The sequence below is a fragment of the Pinus tabuliformis genome, chromosome 7 (assembly GCF_031772625.1).
Source record: "Pinus tabuliformis cultivar Carrire ecotype Pingquan chromosome 7, CPIR1, whole genome shotgun sequence".
Taxonomy (NCBI): Eukaryota; Viridiplantae; Streptophyta; class Pinopsida; order Pinales; family Pinaceae; genus Pinus; species Pinus tabuliformis.
In genome coordinates this window covers 831,410,283-831,432,197 of record NC_142293.1, presented here as the reverse complement: position 1 = coordinate 831,432,197, position 21,915 = coordinate 831,410,283, and the positions used below count along the sequence as shown (strand labels likewise).

The following is a 21,915-nucleotide window of genomic DNA, read 5'->3' as shown; positions in this document are numbered from 1 at the left end:
TTACCATGCCTAGATGATGCACCATCAAAATACATGTACCATACTTTATCCTTCAGATCCCCAATCTTTTCATCAACCTTATCATCAAAAAGAACTATGGAGTTAGACAAAATAGCATAATTCCCAATGTCATATTGTTCTTTAATTATCTCATTATGGGGTCTCTTAGGATCTTCAACATGGAATCTTCTTTTGGGCTCTCTGTTAAGTCTTACAAACCCATCACCTCTAGGAGAAGGAATCGTAGCATATGACCAATTCATCTGAATACTTCCTCCTAGATCAGAGGCCCATTTTCTAGATAATAGCATACCCCAAGCATCAGGCACATCAACAACAACAATGTCCATAACAATCATAATGTCAGGGTAAACTAATAAATGAACTTGTAAATCCTTAATTAACCCATGAACTTCAATCTTCTTAGAATCCATGGCACATATATTGTAGTAAGGCCTATAAACTCTTACATTGGGCTGTTCCATGAGCCTCTTGGTCATGACACACGCTGAGGCACCAGAATCCAGCATACAATTATTCAATTTATATCCATCATCCATCAAAGTAATAAAGAATGGCTGATGATCCTTGTTATCTGAATCCAAACTTTGCAAATATATAGGGGGCATCCTAATAAACAGTGTCACGTGCCTTCTATTTAGAAACATTCACATGAGGAGCTTCAATAACTTTTAATAACTTAGCTCTTTGGGAAGGAATCTTCAATATCTCAGTGACAGGAACCTAGATTTTTGCATTATTAAATCAACTTCCGAAATCAACATTCAATCCAGAGTTTGAACCAAGGTTAAAACTTTGAGAGGGAATTTGATTTCCACTTTGATCCTTATCCCTTCTTTGATAAGTTAAACCCTTATCTTTAACAATTTCAAAGACTTGCTCTGGAGAAGGCTTTCCACCAAATAATTCAACCATCACATCCTTTTCATGATCAAAATTATTTATACTAAAGGACGATGTGGAAGGCATAATATCTTGACTATTTTCCTTAACCTCCATCCAATCTTCCATAGACAAAGAAAATTCTTTACCAACAACATTTATTTGATTACTCACCCCAAACATTCCACTTACCATAATTCTTTTAACCGTGGGGTAAGTAGCCTCCTCATGAAGAGCATCACAAGCCCTACAATAAGGCAGAGCTTCATCGACCAGATTAGTAGATTCAAGCAGCTTAGGTAGTCTTTGCTCACTAGATTGGCCTTTTTCTGCCAAGTATTATTACTTTCATTATTATTATGGTTCTTAGGCAGGAAATTTTGCGCCTGAGCCCTTTCCATTTGAACCAATCTAGACTGCAAAATACTTATTTCCTTAGCATGGTTACAGATTGATTTCGCTTGGTTAAGCTCCATGCTTTCGATTTTTTGCAGTAATTTTTGCATAGGGTTATCATCAGATTCTTTAAGCTCTTTTCGTTTAGGTTCTTTCAATTTGTTGAAGCCCTATCAAAACCTGGGATTTCGGACTTCCCAAATGCCTTCTTATCTTTTTCAAGCTCTACAGCTAAAGTCTGAGCAACTTTATAATCACGATTCTTAGCTCGTCTCAATTCATAAGAAGTATCAGGATTAAAAGCATCAATGTAAAAATTTAAAAGAGATTTATCAGGAGGCTTATAATCTTGAGGTAATTATTTAATAATACCATTAAATCTCTTATTAAATTCTTCTACGGTCTCATTTTCTCTCTTCTTTATGACACTGATAGTTTTTACGAGATGCCTCTCTTCTCTCTTATATCCATACTTTTCCTTAAAGGCATTAATAATCAATTGCAAAGAATCAAATGAATTATCAGGCTTTTCTATAAACCAATCCAAAGCATCTTCCTCCAAGGTAAGAACAAAGAGGTTCATTTTTACATCTTCATGATTATAATCAGCAGCCCTCACATACTTACCTACCCAAGAACCAAAAGCTTTCAGATGAGCATCAACACTAATTGCATTATTGCCCTGAAAAGAAGGCAATTTATCAATCCCATTCTCTGGAAAATCATTAGGATAACCTTGAACGTTAGCAAAGTTAATGTTATTTTGGGTAGCATCGGATGTGCTATAGCTCTGAAATTTTGTAGAGGGGCTAGAATACATGAGATCTCCAGAACCCAGAAATCCTTTGGAGAAATTCCACTCGGATGAGGAGTTATTAAAATAATTAATATTTTTAATGGGTTCCTAAGTTTAAACTTAGGAAAATAAAAATATTAATGTGTATTAATAAAAATATGGGTGAGAAGGTTCTAAGTGACAAGGATCAAACCAGTTCTAATCTTAGCCGTTGATTAGGGACCTAATCTCGGCCGTTGATTCATCAACAGGGAAAATATAAGAGGAGGCTTGAGGGTCAGTTGGAGATACACCGAATTGATCAAAGAGTTCAATTTTTCTGGGGCGAGGTTTGCTAAGAAAATCGAGCTAGTGACCTGAGTTGCAGTGACGGGTTGTTCGGTAGAGGGACCTCAATCCAAGGCTGAAGAATACATAGCAAGGAGGCAGAGCAGCACCGGGAGAGACAACGCAACTTTAGAGAGGGTGACACAGAGGCCAGAGGAGCTAACATAGGCCCTTAGAGGCAACGCTGGGGTTTTTCTGTGGGGCAAAGAGAGAGTTTGTATTATTAAGCAGATTCTTGAATACAACTAGGGTTCCAAATGCGGCTCACCCAACAGAGAATAACCTTGGCAGAAGTACCTCTATCTAGAGACAAATATTTCGGCAAATCTAGCAACTAGATGATCAAACCCCACAGAAAAACCCCAGCAACTGCTACTCGGATGAATAACTATCTTGTATGAAATGCAGATCCTAAAACTAATGTGAGATGCAGGAATCTTGGTTAATTTTAATTAAATGCCTATCTAAGTTTTAACCCTTCGATATTTTCTATATTGAGCCTGATTCCGTAGTAAGTGGAAAAGAGAAGATAAGGTGAAGCACAATAAGGTGTGATTAGACTTCGGCACTGCAGAAAGTTGTGCCTATGACGACTACAAGGTCACCGTTTTAAGTATTATTAAAACCAGGCTTCTAGAGCAAAGATGGATGGGTACCTATCTTTCTATCAACCAAGCTTATGCTTAGAAGTAAATTTTAATTATGCAAGGCTAACTTAATATGCAAACGCACAGGCCGATTAGATGAAGCTAGATTCAAGGATTGAAAGCGCTTATGTCATGAGTTATTTATGAGTTACATGCCAAAGATTTTAATCGCCCAAATAAATATTCACTTCACTAGACTGAAAGATAAACTTCTCAGCAATATGCACAATATAATGCCCAATTAAATCACAAGTTTATCACTTCAATTTATCTAAATTCTTTCCGATGCAATTATAACTCAAAGAGAACAAAGATTTCTTCATAATTCTTTAATATCACCCTCAAGATAAATGCCAATTATATAGATGCTCAAATACTTAATTTAGGAAACGAAAGATATGTAATTTACCACAATTCCATGAAAGAGTACTAAACAATTACTTGAAAATTTTTCGAAGTTTAATATGCAATAAATATCCAATATTTCAAGTAATTAAAATCACGCTTAGAGTTAATTAAACGACAAGCAATCTCAATAGATGTCAAGCACAAAATATTCAAAACCCAATGTCAATGATTATGAAACTCAGCATGCAAAAGACTTAAGCACTTAAATTTCAAAAACTATTACCATGGAAAAACCATCGAATTCAGATGCTAAACACTCCAAGCAATTCCATAATTAAAATGATTTTCTTAAGTACTCCAATCCGGAAAATATTCTCCTATAGTCAAACCTCAAAGATATTAAAGAAAATTAAATGTGCCTTGACTATAGAAAAAAAATTACCACAAGAAATTTTTAAAGCTTGAAATGCCCAAAAATCCTTATCACAAAATATCCAAAAAAGGGACTTCAGTTACACATTTATTAAATATAATTGAATTTAATGTGATAAACGATTTAACTAAAAAAAATGAAAAAAAATAAAATTAAGGGACAAAATGAATTTTAATATTTTGATCTTTTAAAAGGCCAAAGCTTAAATTTTATGACAAAACTGATTTTAATTTTTTATTTTTTAGGGCCAAAGGCCACACATCAAAATAAAAATTAAATCAAATTTTGAAAAGGAAGTGTGGAAGAAGGGAAGTGGCCTAGGGTTTGATTGCAGGTTAGGGAGGAGAGCATATAAATCAAGGGTTTGCAAGTAGCGGAAGGGAGTTAGGAGATGGAGAGCCGACGTGAAGGGGAGAAGACTGCGGAGCAAGGAAGAGGAGAAACCCACGCGGAAGAAGGGAGAGCCGAGGAGCACCTACGAGGGAGAAAATGATAGCGTGTAGGGGGGAAAGTAAAGTTAAGGAGGGAAGGTTACGTGAAAGACGGGCTCGCGCAGATAGAGAAGAGGTAAGGAGATGCAAGGACGGGGACACAGGGAAGAAGAGTGTACAGAGGAATAAAGAACAGAAAAACGCAGAGAAAAACAAGCAGAAAAATGAGGGCAGAGAGTAGGAAAGACGTCAGGAGAAGACTACGACTTTGAGCAGAGGAAAGAAAGGAAAAACGCAAAGAGATTAGCAGCAAATGGTAGCCTAAAAACCTTAAAAAAAATTCCCAGAAATTACTATTTTAAACTGATATACTTTTGCTTCAGATTTGTCCTCAGAAACACTTATGAAATCTTCAGATCCAGATTTGAAACCCTTTTAAAAAAAAAACTTTGAATAATCTTCCTTGCTAATTTTTGTTGAGACCAGAACTTGCCCTCCAGGGTCTAGATCTGGCTCCAAATTATTTTTTTTCTTTTGATCCGCACTTGCAAAAGAGAAAGAAAAAAAATACCCAGATCCCTATATATACAAAAAATATACAAAACCCTAGAAACCCGAGTTAGAAAATCTTCAGATCTATACAAAACATCTATAGATCTATGCACAAGAGTTGTGGATCTATCAGATCTGAGGAGTATGAGTCCAACTCTGCTCCCAGATCTGAAGATCTAAAGCTCTTACTAGCCAGTTCTATCAATTTTTCCACAAAATATTTAAAAGATTTTGATTTTGTTAGAGAGGTACTAGTCCAAAAAATTTCATGCATAAAAAATTAACTTTTTACATAAGTCATGAAGTTAGTATGAGGTAGGCTCTTCAGAAAATATATGTTGAGAGCTGGCTGGTCCAATTCAAGACTATCCTCAAGCGCTCAATGAAAACCTTATAGATCTTCCGCAGACACTAGATCAACTATCAAAAGTAGAGAAATGGAATAACAATAAAATTATGAAGAAATAGAGATACTTGCTAATTCAATCAAAATTTAAAATGTTACCTAGATCCAACAAATTGAATAAGATACCTATATTCAGATTATTCCAAGAGAGCTATTGATTTGCAATTTTCAAATAATATTTGCATAAATTAAAATGATATTACCATAGATTCATGAAGAGGAACACCACCGCGAGTTGAAACACCAAAGACTTTTGCATTAATTCCAGAAAATATACAAGACAGCTTAAGAGCTTAGTGTTGATTTCAGGTAGCATCGAATGTGCTTTAAGTCTCAAATTTTGCAGGGAGGCTTAGACATATGTATTCCACAATATTCAGAAACCGTTCTAGGAAATTCCAGCCTGAGACAATTTTATTAAAATAATTAATTATTTTTAATGGGACCCAAAGTGTAAACTTAGGAAATTAAAATAATCAATGGGTATTAATCTAAACTATGGGTGTAACTTCTAGAAGAAGACGAAGATCGAGTCCAAATGATCTGAGCCATTGATTAGAATCCTTATGAGTCGTTGGTTCTCAACTAGAAGATTATAAGAAGCACATTGAGGGGCATTTGGAAAACACACCAGAGGCAGATACTCAGTTACTCAAGTAAGTTCGATTTTCTCACTCGTCGAAGTTTGGCAAGAGAAAATCGAATCAGAGAGAGAATTGTAGGTGAGAAGGAGAGAGAGAGGGTATCAACATCAGTGTGAAGGCTAGGAGCGGAAGACGAAGTGCAGAGGTTATGACGCAGAGGATAACGCAGAGGCAGTGTGACGCTGGGATAGCGTAGTCCTCACGCAGGGGCTGACATAGTGAGACGCAGAGGGGGCAGCAGTTTCTCTCCTAGATTAGAAACTCATCAAGAAGTGTCTGTAAAAATTCTCATAGAGAATCCTATTCTATTTTGTTAATTGTATCTTGTACATGAGATTTTTGCTAAAGAATAATAAAGAAACCCTCATCTACTATGTCGTTTTCCCGCATTAGGTTTTTCCGGGGACATTTGTCCAAAAATAACGGTGTCATTGTGTTGTATCTTTTCTTGTTCAGTTTCTTGTTTCAGCATATTAAATAGTAAATGTTGCAGTGGTATTTACTTTAATATTTACCGTAGAACACAGTAAATAACTTGTATGGTTGAACAAGTAGGAGAAGTAATATTAGTTGCTGCAGTAGGGATTCTGGGTTTAGGAATTTTCACATGGTATTAGAGCAATGGGTGAAGCAATCAGAACAGAGTCGGAAGACCTAGCGTTGAAGGAAGACGAGAATTCAATTTCTTGCAAAGGCAGCAATTCGAATCCCCAGACGGTTTGCGCAGTTCAAGCTGAAGGGCTAGATTTTCGAGGGAGATCTCTCTCTGAGTGAGTTGACGGAGAGATAAGATTGCCAGATCGAGATTTGTTAGTAACAGAGGGAGCAACGCAACAGAGGCTTTAGCGAAGAGGTTTTTTTTGGTGGGACGTAGTTTTCTGCAGGTAGTTGCTAGGGCAGGATAGCATCAGAGATCATTAGAAAAATAGCACAAAGATGGAAACTCAAGATGTCTCTGAATTATCTTCTAAATTACAAGAAGAATTTGCATGCTTAGCAAGTTCAGCGTCAACAGATGTTTGGTACATTGATAGCGGAGCTTCAACCCATATGACTGGAGTGCGAGAATATTTCTCGAGCTATCAAGAAGAACAAATGGACTTCTAGATTACTATGGGAAACAGAACAAAGTGTACTCCAGTAGGGAGAGGCACCATAGCATTTCAGACGGAAGCAGGAACCAACATCCGAGCCACCAATGATTGGAGTGCGAGAATATTTCTCGAGCTATCAAGAAGAACAAATGGACTTCAAGATTACTATGGGAAACAGAACAAAGTGTACTCCAGTAGGGAGAGGCACCATAGCATTTCAGACGGAAGCAGGAACCAACATCCGAGCCATCAATGTTCTGCATGTGCCGGGTTAGGAATGAATTTGATTTCAGTGTCCCAGTTACAGGGCAAGGGATACGATGTATATTTCATTGCAAAGGAAGTATATGTCAAACATCCAAGATGGAAGAAAAAGAGACAAATTGGAGCTTGAAGCAACAGACTGTATAGGTTGCAACTCGAGTTTCCAATGGCATTAATAGGCAGCAATCATAATGGTGAAAAGGAAATGGCATAGGCGAATGGGACACTTACATCATGGAGCACTGAGAATGCTCAGAGAGACTGTTACAGGAGTTCCAGTCCTTAGTACTAAGCATGATGATTTATGTAGAGGATGCGTACTAGGGAAGTATGCTAAAGCAGATTTTTCCAGAAGCAACAATAGAGCAGATTGTGTATTGGGATTGATACACTCAGATATCTGTGGTCCAATGTCCACAAGAGCTCTCAGTGGTAGAAAATACTTCGTCACCTTTATTGATGATCACTCTAGAAAAACTTGGATCTATTCCTTAAAGACCAAGGATGAGGTCTTTGAACGATTCAGAGAGTTTAAGGCTCTCGTTGAAAACATGATAGGGAAGAAGATTAAGGTATTGCATTCAGATAATGGTGGAGAATATACAGACAAAGACTTCACAGATTTCTGCACAAAGGAGGGCATCAAAAGAGAATGGACAACTCCATATAATCCATAGCAGAATGGAGTAGCAGAGCGAAAAAATAGAACTATTGATGGGGCAGCAAAATCTATGTAGTATAATCAGGAATTGCCGAGATTCTTATGGGTAGAGGCTTGCAACACAACGATATATATCCAAAATAGAACTCCTCACAGAGCGTTGGGGAAGAGAATGTTCGAAGGTGTCTTCACTGAGAAGAAGCCAAAAGTAAGTCATCTCAGGATATTTGGAAGTGTGGCATATTGTCACATTCCAGACGAAAAGCGTAGTAAACTGGATCAGAGTGTAGAAAAGGGCTACCTCGTAGGATATAGCGAGACCTCAAAGGCATACAAAATCTACATTCCTAGCATCAGGAAGATTGTAGTGAAACGGGATGCAAAGTTCATGGAGGATAGAGCTTTTAGGAAATCTCGAGAGATGCTAGCAGAAGGTCAGTCTGTAGATGTTCCATTAGTCTAGAAGCAGCAAGGAGGACAGGCAGGAGGACAAACACCTGGATCGAGTACAGTGACCAGTACCAGCATTTCCTCAGAAGAAGGAAATCCAGATAGTTCTCAGCAGATGGAACGATAGGACTGGGAGGAGGAGTTGATTGAGCTTCCCACCACCAATGGTAGAACCAGTGGGGAAGTACGGCAGATGCCGAGGGATGCAAAGGAGTTTGTTGGAGCTCCTAGAACCAAGAAGAGGCAGCGTAGACAGCCTGACAGATACCAGGCCTTGGTAGCATAGGTTGAAGAACCCTCTAGCTTTCAGGAAGTCGTTTAACACCAAGTGTGCGTGGATGCTATGGTAGAGGAGTATAGTTCTATCATGACAAATGATGTCTAGGAAGTAGTACCTAGACTAGAGGATACATCAGTTGTAGGATCAAGGTGGATCTACAAGATCAAGTATGTTGCAGATGGCAGTATAGAGAAGTACAAGGCTAGGTTCGTGGCAAAAGGGTACGCACAGAAAGAAGGAATAGACTATGAAGAGACCTTCGCCCCAGTAGCCCAATATACCTCTATCAGATTTGTTATATCCCTAGAAGCTCAAATGGGATGGGAGATTCACTAGATGGATGTCAAGACAGCATTTCTGAACAGGGTGATAGAAGAAGAGGTGTATATAGAACAACCTAAAGGCTTCGAAACGCATGAAAAGAGAACTCATGTGTGTAGATTAAAGAAAGCCCTGTATGGGCTCAAGCAGGCACCCAAAGCATGGTATGGTCGGATTGATAGTTACTTGCAGCAGTTGGGATTCGTCAAGAGTGATGTTGATCCCAATCTCTACTATTTAATGGTAGAGAATGAGCCACTTATTTTGGTATTATATGTGGATGACTTGTTTTTAACAGGGTCATCTAGGCTCATACAGGACTGCAAGAAGAATCTTGAAGCAGAATTCGACATGAAGGATATGGGGTTGATGCATTATTTTCTAGGGTTGGAAGTTTGGCAGAAGAATGGGGAGATCTTCCTTGGGCAAGGAAGATATGCTACAAAAATTCTGAAGAGATTCAGAATGTAGGATTGTTGGCCATGGCTACTCCCATGATCACCAACTGGAAGAAACTAGATGCATCAGGAGACAAGGAGGTGGACCCCACCTTGTACAAACAACTCATTGGTTCACTCATGTATTTGGTCAACACTAGGCCAGACATTTGTTACGCTGTCAACACCCTTAGTCAGTTCATGGTGGAACTGAAAAGGGTGCATTGGGCAGCAACTAGGCACATTCTGAGGTATGTGTGTGGAACAGTCGGATATGGGTTGAAATACTCCCAAGGGGATGACGTCAGATTGAATGGATTCACAGATGCAGATTGGGCAGGTAGTTCAGCGTACTGAAAAAGTACCTCTGGGTACTGCTTCAGTGTTGGATCAAGAATGATCTCTTGGTGTAGCAAGAAGCAGAAGTCGGTAGCTCTGAGCTCAGCTGAAGTTGAATATATGGCAGCCAGCACAACTATGTATGAAGTTATATGGCTTAGAAAACTCCTTGTGAGTTTATTCAGAAAAAGGATGGAAACGACCAATATTTGCTGCGATAATCAGAGTTGTATCAAACTCTAAGAATCCATTATTTCATGATCGATTGAAACACAATGATATCAAATGTCACTTTATCAGAGACTGTGTTCGGTTTGGGGCAGTACAACTACAGTATGTCCCCACAGGAGATAAGGTAGCAAATGTACTCACAAAGGCTCTAGGAAGAGATAAGTTCATTCAGTTCAGAGAGCAGATGGGTATGGTAGAGAATCCGTTTCAGTAGCAGAAACAGGTAATTTCTCAATTATAGTGGCAGGGAATGAGAGGGAGTTGCAGTAAAGATACAATGTTGGCAGTGGTAGGATTAGCAACAGTACAGACGCAACATTTGTGCAGTGGTTGGTGAGTAGTGATGTCAGACATCAACAGCGCAGAGGGAGATGTTACAAAACAGGGTGATGCTTTAGCAGGTCGCATTGCTAGAGCACATTCCTCGCTAAGAGGGAGTGTTGATTTTTGGTAGCATCAGATGTGCTCTAAGTCTCAAATTTTGCAGGGAGGCTTAGACATATGTATTCCACAATACCTAGAAACCGTTTTGGGAAATTCCACTCGAAGGCAGTTTTATTAAAATAATTAATTATTTTTAATGGGACCCTAAGTCTAAACTTAGGAAATTAAAATAATTAATGGGTATTAATCTAAACTGTGGGTGTAACTTCTAGAAAAAGACGAAGATCGAGCCCAAATGATCTCAACCATTGATTAGAATCTAATATCGGTCATTGGTTCTCAACTAGAAGATTATAAGAAGGACATCGAGGGGCATTTGGAAAACACACCAGAGGACAACGCAGAGGTAGTGTGACACTGGGATAGCGTAGTCCTCACACAAGGGCTAACGCAGTGAGACGCAGAGGGGGCAACAAGTCCTCTCCTGGATTAGAAACTCGTTGAGAAGAGTCTGTAAAAATTCTCACAGAGAATCCTCTTCTATTCTGCTCGTTGTATCTTGTACATGAGATTTTTGCTAAAGAATAATAAAGAAACCCTCATCTGTTGCACCAGTTTTCCCGCATTGGGTTTTTCTGGGGACATTTGTCCAAAAATAATTGTGTCATTGTGTTGTATCTTTTCTTGTTCAGTTTCTTGTTTCGATATATTAAATAGTGAATGCTACAGTTGTATTTACTTTAATATTTACCATAGAACACAGTAAATAACTTGTATGGTTGAACAAGTAGGAGAAGTAATATCAGTTGTTGTAGTAAGGATTCCGGGTTTAGGAATTTTCACACTTAGTACGTGATTCAAAGATTGGATAGAATAAACTAGTGTTGCGAAAATCGTGATAACATCAAAAAATTGCGATTTTTTCATTTTCTCGATAATATTGCGCGATTAATTCAGTGATTTTTTTGAAAAAAAAACGCGACTTTTTGGGTGAAAATCTTGATTTTTTAATTTTTTAATTTTTTTCTTTTTATTTTATTTTATTTTATTATTATTTTGATTTTGATTTTGCTGATTTTTACGATTTTTTCCGATTTCAGACCCTCGCCGATTTAATCCCAATCACGATTTTCGCAACATTGGAATACGCTAACACCGACCTCTAATTTATAGATAAATTCTTCAACGGCTAGTTGGCTTGACCCTATCAAATTAATCTCGACCATTCATAAATATTTAATTAACCTTTACTCATCATCGTAGAAATTATTTATTTTTGAGGAGAAAATTAGAAATCGAATTTTTCATTTAATTGATTTTTAATTAACTCAAAATTAATTATTTTGAGTTAATTTCCTCAAAAAATTGAATTTGACTTAACCACCAAGGCCCAAGGGTCCATAATTTCTTGATTTCTTCAATAATCCCTTGGCCAGGGACCTCAAAAAATTAATTTCTTTAAAACCCACGAATTTCACCTTTGGAGAATTAAATTTTACCTAGGACACAAAATTAATTAAACTTTTGGCTTAGAATTTTAAATTAATTTTGTCAGAAAATTTAATTAATTGACTTATAAGGGGATTAATAATTTTCCCAACCCTCTAATATTTAGCAATGGTGTCTAATTATGAGGGACCATGCATTAAATATTTTTTACATTAAGATATTACAATTTAATACATGAAGGGGGAACACCTGTTCATTATAGACCCTAAAAAATCTACCCAATTCTGTGACTCAAAATATGATCTAGTAGACTAAGTAATTTGTAATAAAATAATCTAGCTAATTAGCTAGGATTATTTCCAAATTACTTTTACAAGGACTCAATAAAAAACACTAAAACTCACTTAATATCTTGACGACAAAATCCACCCTAGCTTTAGGGGGAGGTTGGAGGGGAAAAAATTGTTGATCATTTGTGTCTATAGACAAATGAATTAAAGACAAAAACCTCCTAGGGTAGAAATCATTACCAAAATACTATGCTTATCTAGGTTGTTACATACATGATGGTCTTACTAAGATCATTTACATTATAACCATGCAAAATGGGTTTACATCTTTAACAAACTGTCGACTGATGATGAAATCTGAATGATGTGAACACTTGAACATGATAGATCCCTTTTGCGAAAAAAGGGGTGTACTGTTATGGGGTCGTTGAAACAGAGTGGTCAACAAGTGGCATTTTGTATAATACACCTAGAAAGAGCACTTATGTAGAACGTTTAATTTATAATTTGGTTTTGTTGAGTTTCTGAAGCACTACTCAAAGACTTGATTACAGTGATTGGTAGTAACGGGAAAACCTAGGATTTGGACCAAAGTCTACACCCATTAAAGTGTGATGCATATGTTGAGACAAAGGATAGAGATTGGTTGATCATATCATTAGCGTAATATTTTGAGAACATCTCTTTTAGGGTTTGACTTGATGTGATGCTAGTATGTTGATGCAAAGGATGCAAAGAATTTGCGCTGCTAGTATAGTAACCAGATTATCTTGTTATTGTCGCTATTGTGTTGATGTATGTTGTGGCAATGTTATTGTTGAGAATTTGTGAATGGCTAACGCCATTATGAAAGGGATTTGAGATCAAAAGATTACAATAGATATCATTGTTGCTTTGCAAGGGTTATAATGCTATTAAACTGATGTACTGTCACAAGGATTTATATGATGTGTGCTGCTAGGGTAGAGATATTGTTTGTCATTCTGTTGAGATGTGTTGAGCAAGCAGAGTCATCAGAAGTGTTATTTTCGCAGATAGAGTTTATGTTGATGTATGCATATTACTATTAGGATTTGATAGCTCAACGTGATTGATGAGAAAAGAGTATTGTTGACAGCTCAACATCATTAAAGAGGAGAGAAGACAGAGTTATTAAGGTCTATTGAGCAGAGAACATTGGGTGCTAGTTCATTGTCCAACTAGGGTTTCATAGTGAGAGGTAATGTATTGCAGAGATCAAATCAGTTATGGACTATTGGGCAAAAGCAGAGGAGTTGTTATTGCTGCTGATGACTTTGTTCCAGCATTGCTAATCGATAAAGTCAGCAGATTGCTTTGATATTATTTATGATTGATATTGAGCACAAGTGGATCTAGTCTAAAAATTGTGAAATATGGTCTGTTGTGGTAAATTGAAGGTTAGATCCTTCAAAGCAGGTGGTAGGTTTGTTGAGTAGGGTGGTTGGATGGTGCAAGGCAGAGAGTGAAATCTTCTTCAGGTTGGAGCCTGAGAACACTTCAGGGCAAGAAAGTTGTGTTAGGGCAGATCAGAGCCTGTGCAGGGTGTTGGAGCATCCTTTCAATTGGAGCTGATAAAAACAAAGTGTTGAAGCATCCTTCCAGTTGGAGGTGGTAAACCAAGGCGTTGGAGCGTCCTTTCAGTTAGCGTTGATAAACTAGGGGGTTGGAGCCTCCTTTAGTTGATGCTGAAAATCTTGGAAGTTGGAGCTTCCTATTGATGTAACCTTTGAGACCTATATTAAGAAGCGTTCAATGATTTTTCTCCTAGAAGAGTTTCCACCTAAAAACTCTTTCGTGTATTGTCTTGATGTCATGCATTGTTGAATGGTGTTGGTAATTGTTCATATGATGTGATACTGGTTTATGTGTAATCTAATGCTAATGATAATTAATGCTTTGTGAAGTTAAAATTAGCTAATTGTAAAGAAACACTGATTCACCTTCCCTCTCAGTATTTCCAACAATTGGGACTTAGACAGCTAGGATGAATCCCCTTGCATTTATAGGGACATGTCATATATCTGATTGCAGCCTGGCTAATTGATATGTACACTTTGATCTATATTGCTTTATACTATTTGTACAGTAAAAAATAAACAATTGATGGCAGTGCTAGCCTTGCTGTTCAAAAAACTGGTATCAGCATCAACAAATTTTTGCATTCATACAAGTACTTAGCCAATTAAGCAACCAACTTCTATACGTAGGACCTGACATAGAATTTCACCAAAATGCATCACTGCATGGCGTTGAGAAGCACATGATTTCACATTTGTATGAAGTAATAGATTTACTAAGCGAAATTCAAATCACTTTGTAGTTACAGTTATCAACCATGGTTTTCAAGTTAGAGTTATTTTACAGTTTGCAGTTATAGCTTTGAACCACAGTTTTGTAATCATACTTTTTCATCCATGGTTCATGAAGTATTTTCATTGCAGTTGATAGATTCCAAGCCTCATACCACTTAATTCCTTTCAAGTTTCAACAGACTGTTGTATTAAGGATAGATTAGAATGTCCCATATGATTATCTGGAATATCACTACTAAGTTTAGCTCTATGAGTTTATGGAATATAGTCCTAATATAGCAAGCTTAATATAGTCATGAAACTCACCTCATAAGAACGGATCATGAGTTGAGAACTATTTTTCTGAAGTGCACCCCAAGCAGCTTTGCTGAGATTTGAAGACGTGAGAAGAAACCATCTGTGTTACAAAAGATAAATGAAAAAATTGATTTCCCATTTCTGCTATGGAAAAAAGAAAAATTATACAGAAAATGAAACCACCAAAGTTGTGTGAACTGGCTGATGCCTTGAAATATATACACCAACAACTAGAAAGGACACATTGAGTGCTTACGCAAGCTCCTGGCCATTGTAGCGTGCATATGTTTTTATATGAGGCATTGCACGACTGTACATGGACATAAAACATGAAATTAGAACGCTAAATCAGCATACAAGGAAAAAAGCACCATCTACAAACAAAATAGAAAGGACAAGAGAGTTCCAAATGAATAATTGTGAAGTCATTGCATAACGTTTACCTTTCTTGCACATTATTACTTCACAATCATATCTCAAAGATTGAATATCTAAAACTTCTGTGGCAGGATATATTGCAGTAGCATTATCGACCGAGGCCACAATTCACCCAGAAAGTCATTTTTCGTCAGAATCCGACCATTTTTTTTCAAAAAATCCGACCAAAAAAGTGTTTCAATCGTTTTTTATGGTGGAAATGAATTCAGCACCATCAAATACCCATGGGCACCCAAAATCTTGAAGCTTGACAGATGTAACCCAGATTTCACAAAATTTCTGCTAGATTTTTGCCAAAATCATGCTGGAATTTCCACTATTTTCTGGTCAAAATTCTGGTCTCGTTAGACTATTACTGAAAATTAAGCCCCAAGGGATAGCTCAGTAGGTCGAGTTCCTGTTGCTAAGTGTTTCGTTTATCGGGAGGTCATGGGGTCAAATTTCCTTGATGCCCTTGAGGTTAGGCCTTGCTAGTTTGGCCGGAGGTTAGATCCCTTCAGGTTGATCTACTTGGATTTTCCCGTGGATGTAGAGGCCACTTAGTGTCCATGAACCCCCTTGAAAAAATTACTGAAAATTCATTTATATTTTGTATATGATTTGCCACCATAAACTGTTATAACCATAATAATTTATATTTTAATAATAATAATAATATAACTAGGCTAATGAAAGGTCAATCAGCAGATGACCCTTCACCTTGTCACCAGTCAAGGCATACAACTATACCATCATGAGGCTCATTGTAATCATCAGTCTATCAATCATTCTTATCATTCAATATTCTTCTATACTTGGAAAATTTTTATTGCAATTTGTTTACAAGTTTGTTTATCTCATTTTGGTCTCAGAGACAAATCTAAGTGAACTCCACTTAACCCTTAATTGCCATGTGCTCATCCATCGTGCAAGTGATCAGTATGACTGTGATCAGCACACAGTCCATAGAAAAAATCTTTGTACAATCATTGCACAACCTCACTGCTACCTTCAGTCCGCATTTTGAACTGCTGCTACCTGTACAACTCAGCTGCAAATCCTGTATTCTGTCTTGGTATATCACAGCACAATCAACTATCAGCCAATTCATTTTGTCCATACATCCATATGCCTTTCACTTAACCATCAATTTTCTCAAGGCAGTTTCCACTGCTGTAGTAGTTATTGATTCCTTTGGGTCCGTGCAGCAGTTTTATTGGCACATGAATTTCTGTATGTCCTTTACTAAAGTTTTGCCTTTTGAAATCATTGACAAATTTTTATATCTTTTATTTTCTTTTGCACTTGGAATGGTCAGCTCACTTTTATAAGTCCTTTTATAAAAACTTCAACCTTTGGCTTGTAAAATCACACTATAAAAAAACAAGAAAACCTTATACAAAAGAAAAGTGGAGTCTACAAAGTAAAAGGCCAACCCCGGTCCCCAACATGGTTAGCAATGAAGAATTACAAATGGAGGTTAAGTGATATAGAGATGAATTCAATAACATAACATTATGACTTAGAAGTATGACAAAACAAATTAAGAGACAAATTTGATAAATTAATAGGAAAAGAAGACAAAACTAGCAGGTTGATACAAGATTCTAAAAAAATATGGCAAGCCCTATCAAGAACGAAAAATGATGACAAAGATGAAATATCAAATATACTTGATGATCATAATGAAAGGTTTGACCAACAAACCAAAAGGGTGGATGTGTTATTTGCACAATCCTTAGTCCAACAAAACCACCACCAAATCTAAAATAACCAAACACAAGTTACCAAAGATATCAAAATAACATGGGTTGCTTAAAATAAAATCAAAATCAATAATACCTGAATAAGATGGGCTAGAGATAGAAAATCCTGTTGAGAAATCTAGGGCAATTTTAGAATTCGATTTCTCTTAACTATGATAATTGCTTGTGATATTCTTTTCTTATATTCTGCTTCTTATTATTAACATGTGTTATTATCATCAACCAGCTATCAAAACAAGAAGATCAACAATGCATGAGTACACAAGATATTGGCACCAAGCCAGGGCAAAAATCTCTCCAAATCGTGAGAGGAAAAACCCTTCAAACTCTTTCTTATAGAATCTTTATTGATGAATTCCAAGACCCAAACTTTGACTCAAGAACACCTTCAGAAATCAAATGACAATACCTCCAAAATGTACCCAAACAAGTCTTTCTTTCTGCAACTTCAGATAGCACAGTAGGTCTGCAACAACACTATGACAGTCTGCAAATGTGATCAAGGATAGGCTCACCTAGCCTTCCTATATCTTCGCTTTCCTTGGAGATTGATCTCACATATCATGACCCTTTGCCTTGAGCTTGGAACGAGCCTTCTTGATGCCGAGAGAGTGACTATCCTAGAACAACGAGGATAGATCTGTCAACTTCAGTATACAGTCCACACATGCGAGGAGGGTTAGGGCTATTCTAGCCCTTCTATGACCTTGTTCTCCTTGCAAACTTCTTCTAGATAGCTTGTTGCTTCCAACTGTTGCAAGATCAAGCCTTTAACCCAACAATATGCCCATACAAGATGATGCCCTAGCTCGGATCTGATTGCCGCATGTGTGAACAGACTTGCTAGGTGATTTCAGATGAGGGAACAGACTTCCTCTTGGACTGCAGCTTCTTCTCTTCAATCCTTTCTCTTTGTTTATCCTTCCTTGAGAGAATGAGATAGATGTGTGTTGGAGGAGGTATCAACGCTGCCTTTATATAGGCTTGTGTTCTCATCTCCTAGGCCGACATGATCCCTTGACTAGGCCAACATGATAGGAGGCTTCTAGACTGTCCAAATAAATTATTTCGAGTGGCTTCTTTGCATCAATTTAGTGGGTACATTTTGGAGTATTTCATTAATGTTCTTGAAGGACTTTTTGACTCACAACAATTATATTTCCAAGCGTAACAACACATGATAGTCTTCATTTTACATAACTCAACCTAAGGCTCTCAATGGGAGCCACAACTAGACCAAGAAACTTCTTGAGCATGAAACCCATGTCTCAAGCAAAAATATAAAAAATTTCTTGATACAAAATTACATCATTATAAGATTTGTCATTATGAAGACTGAACCTAGTTACACTATTTTCAACACTCCCTCTTAACTAGGGAGGTATTCATACATACATGGTACATGGACATTCTCAATACAAGAGTTCTCATAAGAAAAGAGTCAGATTAGTTATCCATCTATTATAGCATCATTTCAGCCAACATTGTTTCCATATAGAAAGGCCTTGACTAACAACTCTATCTCTCACTTAGATTAGAGCACAATGTTTGCAAGACCAATGACTGGTAAACACACATCATCATTGTTTCTCTTAGGGTCACCGTCATACCCACCCAGGCGTTCTCCGAGTATGCCCTACTAGGACCATTCTCATCTTGGGTTCCAACCCTCAAGAATATCGGTCCTCTTGCCCACTCTTGTCTTGGATGCCCTACCACATCCTCAAAGAGTGTCGGATGCCAGATGATTAAACAATCCTCCATTCTTTCTTCCAAACTGAAGACAAGAATGTCGTGTCTAACTCTCCCTCTTAACCAGGGATGAGTTCCAAGTTTCTCTTCACTCAGAAACTTACTCGATTTCCTTTACTCATAGGAACCTCCCAGAGCTCCCTCTTAAACAGGGACTCTATCATCAGTACTTTATAGGGTCTTCTAGTTGACTGATGATTCAAGACCTCGATGTCATCAATTTCTTCACTTGTAGGGTTCAACCATCCATCACTTTCCTTCATCATGGCATTCCTTCTTTCCCGGAAAGTATCCTCCTTGGGTTTCGCTTATGGGCTTCCTTCATAGGGTCATCTATCTTCACTTTTCCTTCAACGGTGACTGCTCTAAATCACAAGGTGCATAGTTGTGACACCCTTCACAACTCTCCCTACCTTGGCCCTACACACATACCCAGACTTTCTTCAAGAGGTCAGAAACCAAAAACAAATCACATATTACCTTTTTGGTGATGACCTTTTCCAGTGACATCTTCTTGTAGGTATCAACACCCTACATACATGTTGACACATGTCCCAAAGATATATGTTGTCAAGGGTCTTCATCCTTTCAGACTTCCATCAGAGTCTTCATTTCTTTACGGGAGATTTCCTAGTCATATCTTCCTGATCCTTTGGATGTTGATTGCCTTCATCATGGTTGCATATTTCACGATCTCTTCCATCCTCACACCTTCCATTCCTAGGAGCTTTCAATCAGAGTTTCTTTTAATTGTAGTCAACCACCTCATAGGACATATTATGTTGATTTCATCTAGAGAGACTTATGCCTTCCTACATTCTTTTAGAGGAGGAGATCCATTTTCTTTTGATCATGCTTGATCCATGCTACTTGCAACCATATGACATGACATTACAATATTAAACACAAGCATACATAACTCATTCTACCTTTAGGCTTTTTCTAGCGGATTCCTTGATTGAAAAGTGAACCCTCCGTTGAGGTTTCAATCAGAGAATCGTCAGGATCTTGCATATCCTCATCTAGCAAATATTTCTTTTAATATCCAATGAGGTTCCTAGGAGCTATATCCTTCATGTTCGACTGCCATGGATTTTGTCCTTCATAATTCCCATGTTGGTGTCACGAATTCTTGTTTCTAATACTTCCATGATGCCACGATCCATATTTTTATCATGGTCATATCTGTAACTAAGGATTTAGGAGGTTATGATAGGACCCTTTTGTGAGAGACACCATCTCACTCATAGTAGAGGTCTGTTACTCCCTCTTTCCTTGGCCCTTCTTCTTCAACTTCTTCCATCCTTCTGGCGATATGAGCTTCTTTCCATAATCTTCCCATAGCACTGAATCTTAGCTATACTAATCTGTCTTGTTTGAGGACCAAACTTCCCTTGTCATACTTTAGTCCTTTAACCTTCAACACTTTTGTCTACAACTTACCCTTTTTCCATCTTGCATAGGTACCACAAGTTGTTAGATGAGGAAACTTCCTTGTTCCAAGGACACTTGTCATCTTTCTTATTAAGAAAATAGATGATTATCTTCTTATCATCTTTCTCAGATCTCCCAATTGAGATCTCATTAAGATGACCTTCTTTACTACATTTCAGAGAGTAGCATTTCAATTAGGTCACTGCTACAACCTTCATCAAGATCTTGACCTTGATATGAATACAACTGTGTCGAGAACATGTTTATGTTTGGGATATGTGCTGTACCGATATCCTCATTAGACTACCATCAAGACCATGATTACAATTGAGATCCTAACAGTTTAGAAGGTATGCCGAGACTTATTGATCTCAAAGATCCTCCACATCAAGAGTGTGAGACAGTGACGGTTATGCCGAGAGAAAGCATTACTAAGATCCTTCTTCTAACATGAGATTGTGTCTGCACTTTCACCGAGACTGTAACTACGATTTCATTGCATCGAGGTCTGTTGTAGACATGCCGAGACTATGTCACTATGATCCTGTAACTAGGCCGAGACTTCTAAGATATATGCGAGGATATTCTTGAGATGAGATCAACGAGATACATACATATATAATAAGGCTGCTAGGAGACAGGTCCGAATCGTTTTCACTGAGATATCCATTGAGACTTTGCTTGTCATGATTATGCCGAGACTATGTCTCTTCATTCACAGGTATGCCGAGATTGTTTCTTGCACAGAACTCTTCATTACACCAAGACTATGTCCTCCTATCATGCGTATCTCAAACCCTTATAATCATGTGTATTATTAGGTGATGGAGTCAGACTATCCCGGGTTTCTTCCTGCACCTTATACACATCTGAAGTTGCAGTCAAACCCTTGTTCTAACCTTCTTTGATGTGGATTTCAGTCCTTGTATCCATCCAAAAATTTCAGAGAGAATGCGAGTTCTCTTCTGCCTTTATGCGCTGACCCATGCTTGATTTTTTGACTGATGAAGCTTGTCATAAATGATCCAATGCTTTCCAACTTCTTCATGAGGGAGGTGACCTTCTTCATGCCCTTAGTAGAACTTCACTCCGATACCATGTTGAGAAATCTAGGGCAATTTTAGAATTTGATTTCTCTTAACTATGATAACTACTTGTGATATTATTTTCTTATATTCTACTTCTTATTATCAACATGTTTTATTATCATCAACCAACTATCAAAACAAGAAGATCAACAATGTACGAGTACAGAAGATATTGGCACCAAGCTAGGGCAAAAACCTCTCCAAATCGTGAGAGAAGAAACCCTTCTATTAAAAGTGGAAACTAGGGCCAAACTCCATGTGGGTCATCTTATTTATGGCAGATGATATTTTTCTTGGACTCCTCTCATCGAGAGGTGTAGGATTGATCTAAAGATCATCCAATTCAGATAAGTATTCATGGAGTTATGAATTTATTTGTGTTATAAGACAATTCGTCAAGGTCAGCCAGCAACCAAATAACCCCCACATGTGCTCAATGTTTTAGTATAAAAGGAGATGACTTGAGAGTCATTTCACACACACTTCACTCTTGATTTCTCTCCACTCACTTTGGATTTTAGTGGAAGAGAAATCTAGAAGAGGAAGCCCTAAACGCAAGAGGGAAGGAGGTTGATCTACGCTGCCCTAATGGAGATCACACCGTAGTTATGGAAGGGACCTATACGTTGACCTAAAGAAGATGTCCTTACCATTAACGCAGTCATGGAAGGAGGGTTGACGCAGCTATGGAGGTGGCTAAACCAGTGTTTTACAACCAGGCAGAGTCAACTCGGAAACGGTCGGG

The 21,915-nt window shown here is 37.7% G+C and overlaps 1 protein-coding gene across 1 annotated transcript in view; it reads right to left on the bottom strand.

The window, feature by feature from the left end:
• Nucleotides 1–21,915, bottom strand: part of LOC149250191 (uncharacterized) — a 371,096-nt gene that overhangs the window by 68,328 nt on the left and 280,853 nt on the right. Inside the window, exons 15-16 of the mRNA XM_089453574.1 lie at nt 14,970–15,023; nt 14,723–14,813 (exon numbers count right to left, since the gene is read on the bottom strand). Coding sequence (XP_089309700.1) covers nt 14,723–14,813; nt 14,970–15,023 — 145 coding nt within the window. The remainder of the gene's footprint in view (nt 1–14,722; nt 14,814–14,969; nt 15,024–21,915) is intronic.